General features: G+C 34.3%; 1 protein-coding gene across 1 annotated transcript in view; it reads right to left on the bottom strand.

Annotated features, from left to right (window-relative positions):
- Nucleotides 1-12654, bottom strand: part of LOC149796193 (mucolipin-3-like) — a 46824-nt gene that overhangs the window by 18569 nt on the left and 15601 nt on the right. Inside the window, exons 4-7 of the mRNA XM_089966145.1 lie at nt 12229-12420; nt 8940-9087; nt 6606-6711; nt 2735-2825 (exon numbers count right to left, since the gene is read on the bottom strand). Of these exons, the coding sequence (XP_089822271.1) occupies nt 2735-2825; nt 6606-6711; nt 8940-9087; nt 12229-12420 (537 nt within the window). The remainder of the gene's footprint in view (nt 1-2734; nt 2826-6605; nt 6712-8939; nt 9088-12228; nt 12421-12654) is intronic.

The following is a 12654-nucleotide window of genomic DNA, read 5'->3' as shown; positions in this document are numbered from 1 at the left end:
TATTTCCGGATAGTAACATTTTCACATAATTTATTTTATTCGGATGGAGATAGAAGAGCCTCTATCCTAGCAAGTTGTCTGTTTAGGTAGAATGATAAATTATACAGCGTTATTACATCACTGCTAACCATAAGCAAGACAAATTTTTCAACGCTTTGCTGTACATAATATACATTTTATAGGTATTGTCTTCTAATAATATCATATTCTGGGCAAACGCAACAAATAAATTCATTCTGTATTGTATAAATATGTTTTCTTCTGTACAGTTCACAAAATCTGAATGCTCTATTAATTTGTTCCCTTCTTCTTGCTTCGATCGTTAGTTTATGGCTTGAACACCTAGTTGCACTAAATGTTTTCTTAATTTAATAGGTATATTACATGAGAGGTATTTCTCACAATGTAGTAGGGATTTATACTGACTATAGTAATAACATTGTAGTAGGGATTTGTACTGACTATAGTAATAACATTGTAGTAAGGGTTTATACTGACTATATTAATAATACTGTAGTAAGGATTTTTACTGACTATAGTAATAACAATGTGGATGGGGTTTATACTACTATATTAATAATATTGTTGTAGGGATTTATACTGACTATAGTCATAACATTGTAGTAGGGATTTATACTGACTATAGTAATAACATTGTAGTAGGGATTTATACTGACTATAGTAATAACATTGTAGTAGGGATTTATACTGACTATGGTAATAACATTTTGAGGAATTAGTAATATGTTCTGAACAACTTTGAAATGCAGTGTTTCTGATCCTTTGTGTAAACTCCGAAATAAATACTTTTTCATCGTCAGCATCGTGTCTTATCCATACGTATCCAAAGCCATATTGGTAGAACAAATCTTTAATCCTCGTAGCCAATATCACTCTACCAACTTCGTCTAACCTTTTCAGCATAATATAGCAATGATGTGGTTATCTATGATATGATAATATAGCATTGCTGTGGATATCTATGATATGATAATATAGCATTGCTGTGGATATCTATGATATGATAATATAGCATTGCTGTGGATATCTATGACATGATAATATAGCATTGCTGTGGATATCTATGATATGATAATCGTAGAATTTTAATCCAATATTTTATACCTCTTACATCATATATGAGGTATAGAGAGGGAACCTACCACATTCCTTTTTTAATACCCAATTATTTGCAGTCTTTGAAACTGTTCTTCCTCAATATCCTTCGAGTATTCAAATCCCTAAATTTCAAATCCATAACATAATAATGGTTTAATCATTGATTAAGATATTTTAAGCATTCCTCTGATATGAAATTACCAGAACTGCTTTTCAAAATAAAATATTTGTGTCACATATTTTGTTGGCTTGTGCAGCTAACATTTGTTTAGCCCTAGACCATTTCAACTTCAGTGTAAATAATATTCTCATATATTTATAATAAGGTACTACTTCGATTCGTTTCTTTATTAAAATACCATGTTTCCGTTCTCTTCACATATCACCCATTCCTAAATTCCTAATAAGTTTTGTCTTGTTGAGGTTAACCTCTATGCCAGTTCCATCAAAAAAGCTTCCAGATATATATTTCTTGTTGCAGTAATCTAACTGCATCAGAACAGTTTGCCATATCAAATGCGTACATTAAAGCAACTAATGTTTCAATGTCTGGAGTGATAAGAATGCCTTTGCTACATTTGCTTCTTAACTCTGACACCAGATCATTTATAAACAAACTAAATAAAATTGGGCTTAGTACGCATCCCTGTCTTGTCCCAAGAGTACAGTTAAATGATTCGTCAAACCAGTAGTAGTTTCAACACAACAGTTTAAGGATATATAAATTTTTCTTTGTATATTTATCATTTTACCTTGGAGAGCTTTACGGATAGTGCCACATTTTTCCATGATAAAATGTGTCGATCGCCTTCTTTAAATCAATAAACATACAGTTTATCCTGCTTTAAGAAACGTAAATGATATTGTCATGTAATCTGTCAGAATTGATATTTAAAAGAATGGGAATAATGTGATACCTGGGAAACATATTTGGCCTGAAACAAAAAATGAGGCTCTCAGATGACTCCATTCACTATCAAAATCAATGGGGCCACAAAAAAGGGGATAAAACATTGAGTACATCGCCTCATTCGATGAAGAAATGAAGGGAAACTTTAACTTCTAACGGACTGAAATCCAAAGAGGAAGAAAAGAGGGATTCAAACGATTCATGCGATTGATCGACCATTTAATGTTTGATACAGTGTGGGGGTCTGGGATTTGTTTGTTTGGTTATTTAATAATTCTGGCTTTCAAATGGTTTTCAAAAATATTTTTCTCAGATTTCTAGCAAAAACGAAAACAAAATATTATATCCATTATATTAATTGAGAACGAGTAAATTATCTTGATGAAATAGAAAAAAATATTTCGGCTCGAAATAAAATCCCAACCCCCGCAAAAAAAATATTAAATTTTCACTCACAACCACCACGACCACCACAACTGGTGAACATCTAGTGCACGTTGCAATAGATACTTCACAAATAAGACTTAAATTTCATCAAAAAGAGTTAAGCACTCTTTAACGCTTCGGTACGTTCATCATCCTTGAGTAAGGTAGACGTGTAAGAGGGCACTCCAATATTACTAGTAAAATGAATGAAAACACATATCCATAGCTGAATGAATCATACGCGAAAGAGAACAAAATCTACGAGAACATTTGACTCACAATTCCTTTTATGCTGAGACATCGACCGCTTCCAGTCAAACTGTCAAGTCTCAATGAAAAAAGATGAAATGTCAAGTTGATCTTCAGAAAACTGCAATAGGACGGAGAGAAATTTAGAAAGGATGACAATAATGCAGTTTAAAATTTGAAGGAAATTATACTGGATTTGTTATCGCATTGCTATTTAGTTTAAAAATTTGTGAATAACTAAGCAGATCTTTCTCGAAGATTGTCAAGCTGAAAACAAAAGTAAAAACATCATACTTTCAATTATATATTTTTTCAAGCTCCCATTTCATCTCAAATTTATATAACCTATTTGTAAGTATTTTTTACTTATATGGAATCATGTTTTGAATAATGGTACATTTTTGAGCAGCCTAAAGTTCCATTCTCTCCTGAAACTAATTTTAAATTTTAAGATAATAGCTATATTTATATCTTGATGGAGGGAAGGGGGATGCCTGCTGTTCGGACTACGTAAAACATTGATCTTGTTCCTAAAAGTAAATGTTTCGAAAACAAAACTCTTTTCCAATATTGTTAAACATGCATGGAGTTCAGATTATTTCTTTATATTTTATTATTGCTTCTTTTCCATTCATTTTTGCTCTGGTAGAATAGGTTTTTAGTTGAGTGATTAATCAATTTCGTAGTGATATTGGAACAATTAGAGAACTTGTCGCCTTGCTAATCCTCGAAATGATATAATATGGGTGGCCTGTTGTCAGTTGTATGTGTAACTAGCATACTATATAGATACGAAGAGAGTTAAAGTACAATTCTTACATAGATACTACAGGTCTTGGCAAAGTACAATTCTACACAGATAATACAGGTCAAGGTAATGTACAATTCTTAAATAGATAATCCATGTCAAGGTAAAGTACAATTCTACATAGATAATACAGGTCAAGGTAAAGTACAATTCTTACATAGATACTACAGGTCAAGGTAATGTACAATTTTTACATAGATACTACAGGTCAGGGTAAAGTTAAAATCTTAAATAGATACTATAGGTCAAGTTTTATGTTCACATTTTGGTCATTACGCTGTGAAATATGGCCACATGACTTCAAACGAGCACAGCAGAAACTATACACTATAATGAAGTGCAAACGATGGGAATATCTATACTACATTATTTTAATCACTCATAGGTAAAATGATACAATCAACTGTTATGTAAAGAAGCACTTAAGTATGTATTGTCTAGGCTAAATTCAGTTGAACTCTATATAAAAGGCAGAAATAGTTTTCTCTGGTTAGGTCGTAGTGACCTTGGCCTTGAACCTTTTGACTTCAAAATCAGCAGTCATTTATTTACCTTTTCACAAAACCTACTTATCTGTAAACAATTGTGAAGGTCCATGAAGTAAAACTGTTCAGTTATTGCGTTCATACTAAACGTTACCGCAAGGATTGATGGACAAAGACATAGAATTATACGTGTGAGAGAATACGGTACCTTAATGTGTCTGGTGTAGGCATGATTGATTCTTAATTGGGTCCGTTTGATAAATGTGTCAGCGAACTGGTCACGAGGAGGTGAACTGATTTTATGTATAAAAAAGGCCTAAGGTTTGAAATGTTGCAGAAACAGCGTTGTTACTTTCTAAAATATTTGCCATAAGTTGAAACTTTGCATAGATTGGCTTATTAAGGAAAGCGGGGAAATGCATAATCATGGGGCGTGTTTTTATAATGGCGGTTAGAAAAACCTGAAACCTGGTTGGATACGTTAAATGGGGGGGGGGTCTCAGACTAAGTGTAAGAAATGTCCTACACCATATAACTAGTCTGTCTTAGATTTTTGTAAGAGGTAATATGATATTAGCTCTTAGGGTAGTAAGAAGTACGGCCTCGTAAAAATTGTCCAAGGGACGGATAGTTAGAAGTCTTTGAGGGACATGGAACAAATGGGTAAAGAGACGACTAGGAGAAAGTGGGTTGCAAGCGAATCTTAAGACGGTGTCTTAATTTCATACAATTTTTCTTTGATATGAATCTTAAAATAATTGTCTGAAATTATTTGTCTTAAATTATATATGAATCAAGTATTCTAAAAATCTCATACACTAATTTTCTTCAATACGAGTCTTAATAAATATTTTGAATTTACTTTTCTATGATAGGAATCATGTTCGCTAAGAAATTGTTATTATTAGGTTATCAGAATATTTATGCCGATGAATTATTAGCTAGCAAATAAAGTAGTTAAGACAAGAAGTGAATTTTGTTTAATTCGTTTGGATAACTATGATGTTAATTTCTTTAACCGAGATTCGGCTGTATTAACAGTGGAGCCGCAATGGAAAATATAAGCTTTTTATTATTGACCGGCAGACCCGACATATAGTCAAGACTGATAGTTCACACTTCAGGATCGTATCTGTTTATTCGGTGAGAGCAGACTATGGTATAGAACAATTAGGGAAGATAAACAGATCCGTCTGAGAAATATTTTAATTTCCTTGTACTATATTATTCTGTTTATAAAAAGAGTTAGGTCGTGAATGTAGGAAAATACGAAATCGTTGTATGGAATGCATGGTTGTGGTCTGAAACAATAATAGCAGTTAGTGTCTGTTTTGAAATACGATATGGTTAACTCTGAGTATAACGAGAGAGAGAGAGAGAGAGAGAGAGAGAGAGAGAGAGAGAGAGAGAGATGTATTCATTCGAGAGCTTAGACCAAATATAAATTTAGTGTGCTCATTGTGTTCATCAGGAAAATTGTTTCCTCGTCGTAACACTAGAATGTCGGAACGTCGAATTGAAAGATTTCACAATGAATAGTAAGGATCCTCGGCGGATTAAAGAATCCACGCCTGAAAAAATAACAAAGACCAAAGGTAACAGAGTGTTACTGTACAAGTCGACTCCAACTGACAAACTACATTGATGCTATGGGGTAGCATGCAACCAGATCAGGTTATGAAGACATGCTCGACAATTAAGTTAGAAATACTCACTCGATTCGAAATTTAAAAAATGTGCCGTATCTACGTAAACGAAACTTCTAATTGTAATTTAGAATAACTCATTCATTTTCTAGTAGAGGTATTTCTTACAATTGGTCTTATATAATTTTACTTTGTTTATCTAACTGATTAAATTGTAATGTACTCTAGACGGGGGATCGTGCTTTTCTATTATATATCTTTGCTCAGATCTCTACTCATTCCAGCCATCAATTTCATATATTTAACATTCGCTCGATCGGGGCTATAACACCAGACTCGATCATCTCTTCGACATCGATGACCAACCATTAAAGGGTAATACAAACAGAACCTCGTTACCACAATATATCGCGAATCCTCCTCACTCAATTCCCATAGATAGCAAATAAATCATAACTGGCCGTGGACTAAAATATTTATCTTTCATTGCTTCGTTTAAGTTTTCCTCTTTATTCTTCCCATTTTTCAAAGTAGGAATCTGGCTTGTGCAAGATGTCACGCAATTTTTGCAATGTTGATAACTTGCCCTAGCATTCAGGTTTAATTGTCTGGCAGAAGGTGGTTGCTACTATACGCAATCTACAAATTCAACAATTCTCGACAAGTTGTGTTTTAAGAATCTGCATAAATTTGAAATTTGAAGTAATTTATGTTGGGGTCTTCATGTAACACTCCAATGCGAACAGTGATACCAGCTATATATTAATGATGTCATAAAATGTTTTTTCCTTGCTATTTTGTCTTCCACATTTAGGTTTTAAATTAGTGGTTCTTAACTCGTGGACCGCGAAATCTCCAACTAAAGTGTCTATTTGCTGTTTGATGAGTGGCGAGGCTAACGCCGCAAACTTAATCTGGGTCGCCGCCCAAAAAGGTTAAGATCCGCTGCTTTAAATGTTTACCTGTTAAGAACTATGGATTCGTTTAAATTATTCTTGCTCAAGTCGGCCACAATGTCGTAGCTATAATTTTCACCATCAAATTTAGGTTCGGATTTAAAGCAAACGTCTGAAAAAGAAACGGTTGAAAAATATCGTTTATAACCACGAGATGAAGATATGGCTCAGATTATCTGGTTTTGTTTTAAATCACACTGCACGAAATACTGGCTTTATTTTAAATCACACTGCACGAAATGCTGGTTTTGTTTTAAATCACACTGCACGAAATGCTGGTTTTGGGTCTGAATAATTGCTCGCTACGCGCCTCCGCTGTCCCAGGTTCACTGCTATTGTTATACGACTATGGTCAGTGGCTTTCCCAAATGTTTTTATTTTTCCCTCTTTACGCCACTTCTTAACTGTCTATAAATGTCATACGAATTGTCATTATCTGACATAAGAAATAACGTAAAATAAATAGAATTAGGCTCTGTAAAATGGAGCAAAGCATTCACATTTGTGTGGATTTTTAACTGTTAGTGATTATTCATTCGTAGTCTATAAACTACATACATTAAATGTAGCTTGACACTGAAAGTAGATCAAACCGTCCTTTACCCATGGTTTATGAATACGAATATAACAATGTTTTCAACAGTACACTATTGCTTCTATACTCTCTAGATCAGGTATCAATTTTCACTTATTAATCATCAATATGAAAATAACGAGAAAAAAGTAACCTACCTTTTCTACATGAATTCACGGCATGTTACACCATGTGGAAAACCCAGCTAAATCATACCAAAGCTCTCTCTCTCTCTCTCTCTCTCTCTCTCTCTCTCTCATGCCGTAACCGAAACCAAAAATCTGCGGAGTGAGAGAGAAAATTCTGAGCTGCTTAAAAATAACTTGAAATGGAACTTGCACAAAGTAACCTCCAATAACCTGAGTTGTTAAGATTGCATGTGCACATTTTTCATGTTTTTTTTTTCTTCATACGTAGTCGTTTGACAAAGGTAGTTCAGTAGACTTAAACTGAGCAGGTTGCTCCCGATTCTGTAATCTATGATGATAGATAAATAATTTACATAGTTCTGCTAATCCACACATTTTTCTCCGTCTTTATTGTAACTAGATACCTCCACACCTGAAGATAGAAAGTCCATGCTTGTTCAGTACAATATTACACGATACCAGTGATACAGAAAGAGATCAGAGAGACATGATGTAAATTCCATCTCTGGACTGCACGCACTTAATGTAATCTATTTGATCGCTTGCTGTGTTCTGGTTTTGTTGTTTAATCTTATAATAAGGTCCTACAAAAGATCAGTTCTAAATATTTAAATGTTTGAAGACCCCTCCTTCCACCCTCTCCCTCTCTCTCCGTGTTTTTGGTCAATCAGTGTTATCTCCCGCCTCTCTCTCTCTCTCTCTCTCTCTCTCTCTCTCTCAGTTGTTCGACAAGCAACCGAACAAGTGAGAACGAAATATATGGAGGATAAGAACAGTCTCATTGACAGTGTGTGTGTGTGTGTGTGTGTGTGTGTGTGTGTGTGAAAGTCGATCAATTAGCATGTCAGTTTTTCCTCGATGTATGCAGATTTCTTCCCCCACCCCGCCTTCTCTCTCGCGAACTATGATGATAAAACTGACTGAGAAACCGACCAACAAGGAGAGGGAGATGTAGAATAAAAACAAGTTTATGATGGATGAAACATCATGCTAAATGTCTGCGGCATGATGCCCCAGTGCTAGACATCACTAAAAACTACCACATTGCTGACATCGTAGCGATATGACCGAAAAATTGTTAACGCTACGTTAAAAATCCGAATCACACACAAACACACATGATCAGTAGCAAAGGTAAGTAAAGAACAATAATGACCTAGATCAAAAGTAAATAACGTTCAATCTTGGACAATTGCTTCTTAGTCATTTCACATGGCCAATTCACCACTGGACGGTGATTGAACGTCAACCCTTTCCATGCTGCGGAAGCAAGCCGTGCACTGTTTGCAGCGTTCTACGTTCGATATCTAAACCAACTTTCATGTTTAAGTCAAAGCGTCTCTTTCATTTATCAAATTAATATGAATAAAAAAGAAACTAATTATAAAAAGCAACAAATTAAGGATTTCCAAATTAAGTGCGACAAATTCCTATAACTGCAGAGCTAAATTTTGCTGCGGACGCTTTTGGTTGGGTTTAGCTATCCACCTCCGTTAAAACAGTCTACTGTACTCATTCTTAACTCTGTTGCGAAAAGAAGCATGCGTATTTACATCTCTCTCTCTCTCTCTCTCGATCGATCGATCGAGATAGATAGATAGATAGATAGATAGATACCGTATATTTCTGCTTTATGATTGCCATGACCCATCTGAAAACCGTGGTACGTAAAGTAGTTCGCACAGAACGTAACTGCATTAACATCAGTATCATTACTTTCTGCTGGCATGTATATGCCAACTGCTTCATTCGGAGAACTATAATACTGGAAATAAAATGGCGGACGATCAAAAGTTGTTTTAGATATGAAGATATAGCAAATCTTATTTTTCAAACAAATATTCTCCACGGAACCTCAAACTGTTTACGTCTTTATTACAATTAAAGATGTGGCCAATTTATTTTGATTCTTTTTTAATACACGGAGACACAAACTTATGCGCATGCACGCAAACACATATGGACCGACATAGTTTTTACTGAAATAGTTGTTGTTGTTGTTGTAGGGTTTAACGCCATTTTTCAGCACACGATAGGCTATACATGGCGGCCAGTATTAATGGTGGAGGAAGAACCCGGGAAATCCCCGGAAAGAACCGCCGACCCTCAAGAAGCAACTGGCAAGCTTTCTCACATACCCACATTGGCCGAATCCGAGACTCGAACCTACGCAGACAGAGGTGAGATGGCAGTGATCCGTAACGGACAGCGCTTTAGACCACTCGGCGCCCCTACTGAAATAGACTCTTTTGGAAACCAGAAAATTACAATAAGCATAAAATATATATATTTTATATATATATATATATATATATATATATATATATATATATATATATATATATATATATATATATATATATATATATATACATACATACATATACATACATACATACATACATACATACATACATATATATATATATATATATATATATATATATATATATATATATATATATATATATATATATATATATATATATATATATATATATATATATATATATATGTTTGGCTTGCAAGGATTTTAAATAATGTAAGTTATGTTTTAGGAAAAAGAATCTTTTGAGAGCTTATCCTAGTTGTAAGTGAAAACAAATAGAGACATTGTTTTATTGATGGAATTTCAGTCCTTTAACAGTCTTGAGTTTGGAAAACTCATTACTAACATTAGCACCTGACTCTTTGGTGCGGAATTGAAAGCACATGTTTCAAACACATGCAGGTCCAGAAAATGCCGCGGCTCATATCCTTTCCTCTACACAGAAGATGACATCCAGGTTTCATCTGTACTGATAAATATAGGTTTGATCATAAGTACTCAAACATTTTAAGTTATTGAATTTTTAATATCACGGTGATTGCATAGGTTTACTATGGGAACTGAATTAGTACAGTGAGTCCTGAAAGTCTAATAGGTCGACAGTGTCAGGGATCCCTTGGCGACAGTCAGGTTAGAAGTTATAAATCAGTGAATGAAATGACTAACTTTTGTAAAAGAGTTATATCTTTGATGGTTTAATTTTTAAAGGAACATTATACTGTCTTCTGGAACAATATGCATTAAATGTCGTAAAAACTCAAAAGCAATTATAAACTAGTTCAAAGGACATATAATTGAGCTGTTCTATATGTGATATTGTATATCTATAGTCCATCTGCTATGCCTTGACTGTCCATTTCATAAAACTTTGAACATGTCAGTAAGCAGGGAAAAATCTCTTACCTTGTAAGCTTACCTAAAGTTTAAAACCTTTGCTACTTGTTATCATGATCTTTAATGCAGCTAACACAAACGGAAAGAACAGCCAATAACATGGGTTGTCTAATATCAGTAAGCATGTGCTTTCTGTTGGTGAATTGGTGCAACTCAAAGAACAAAACTACAATCCCATGCACGTCAGGATAGATAAAAACTCAGATGACAGCCAATAACAACTTATCAGTGCAATGCTAAATCTAATGAGATGGGGCTATCTTGTAACTGCTCGGAAATAACTTGCTAGGTCTAGAAGACTACGGCCAACACTTTAACAAAACTTATTAAAAATTGGAATTATACAAACGTATGTAATAGAATGAATTCAAAATCGAGTCGAATCATAGGAAGTTTGGATATTGAAACTTTTGCGATTGCTGAATTATATGACCATTTAAGAGCTATCAGTCGGAGTATATCATATGACCAAAGTCACAGAATTGTATACACCAAAAAAACAAAAATACTTTTCTATCGGATACGAACAAAAAGGTTCATAGCCGCGCACATAATGTTTCAAGGTATATGCTTTTTAGCCATGCCCATTCCGAAATACTGATTTCTTTTCACTTGCTGATACATGCTCAAAATGCCAGCAGTGGAGTGTATCCCGAATTCTCAGGCAGTCAAGTTGATCACAATAGTAATTATTTCGTTAATTTTCTCTGTATTGTATCAATACAGACGAGTCTTGTCAGGAAGCTATCCACATTATGGAATCAATCTTCAACAGCAGATAGATGAGAAAGGTAATAAGTTCATTCCCATCTTTCTATCCGTTATATGTGATTAAATGTTTAATATATTAAAAGTTTTAAAATTTATTCTAAATGTCTGCTAGGTCAGACCTATGACAAATAACGACATGATAACATATAGAATATAGTCTATTAGTAATAAAATGTTACATTTTATTGCTAAAAAGAGAAATGTAATTCAGTTATTTGTTATCGTTATCTCAGTGTGAGGGACCACATGTTCTGGATCGATGAGCCTGCGGGATACGGAGGTTACTGAGGGTTGCTTTTGGCAGGATGGGAGGATAAGACCTCAAGATGTCGTTCCTTAGACCTGTATTGGGACATGTGGATCGGTAACATCTAATGCACTATCATACTAGTATATGAACAATACAATGATCATATTTCCTCATAATTCTATACATTGATCATATGCTTTGATGATTCCATCCGTCGCTCATATATGTCGATAAATCAATATATCAATTATGTATATTGATAAACATTCATGCACTGACCATGTCCGTTAAAACACGATATCATTTTTGATCATTTATTAAATTCATGCTTTGACCGTATATCCCTTGTTAATCTGTGTGCGCATGAGTAGGGTAGGGTTTTCAGTTGTAATAATTTAATTACGAGAGGTGGAAGTAAGGATGTAAGTTAGGTTGTCAGAGATTCAATTATCATTAATTTGCATTATAAAAAAAACCATCTCATTCACATGACTCTGTTAAGTGCTTTCGCAAGATCCATTCCCACCCGACTAAATCGTGTTACAACCACAACAAAAAAACAACGAACAAGAGTGATATAAAGGATGAAGGAAACTGCCGAGATATACTCTACAAACATGCTATCTAAATTAATGACCATGACCTTATATTGGCACCCTCACCTTTTCTACGGCAAAGTTGATGTGTTTCTTAAGGTCATCGAATGTATAAATTGCATATTTTCCGCTGGAGGGAGGATATGGTGGCACTTCCATACCAGTTTCCCATTTGTACAGCAAGAGATGGCGCAGAGTTGTGCGACCGCGATCATCCAGGTCTTGAAATTGAGCTCTGTGATTACCAAAATCAAGCATCTGTGAAAAATTAAAAATCATATATTTATTTCATATTGACTTTAAATACTGCAAATATGTCGTGTTAGGCGGAGCAAGCTTAGATGTCTGAAATAAAGTTTTGTTAATACTTTCACTGCATGCGTGTTAATTGTCCTATTTGTTCGTCATAGAAAATTGATTTGTGCCAAGAAAATAAAAAGAAATCACGCAAAACAACTTTATATTTATGTATATACGAAACAAAAAAGTTTA

The sequence above is a fragment of the Sinohyriopsis cumingii genome, chromosome 7 (assembly GCF_028554795.1).
Source record: "Sinohyriopsis cumingii isolate HCF-2022 chromosome 7, ASM2855479v2, whole genome shotgun sequence".
Lineage (NCBI taxonomy): Eukaryota > Metazoa > Mollusca > Bivalvia > Unionida > Unionidae > Sinohyriopsis > Sinohyriopsis cumingii.
This window is presented reverse-complemented; position numbering and strand designations above follow the sequence as displayed.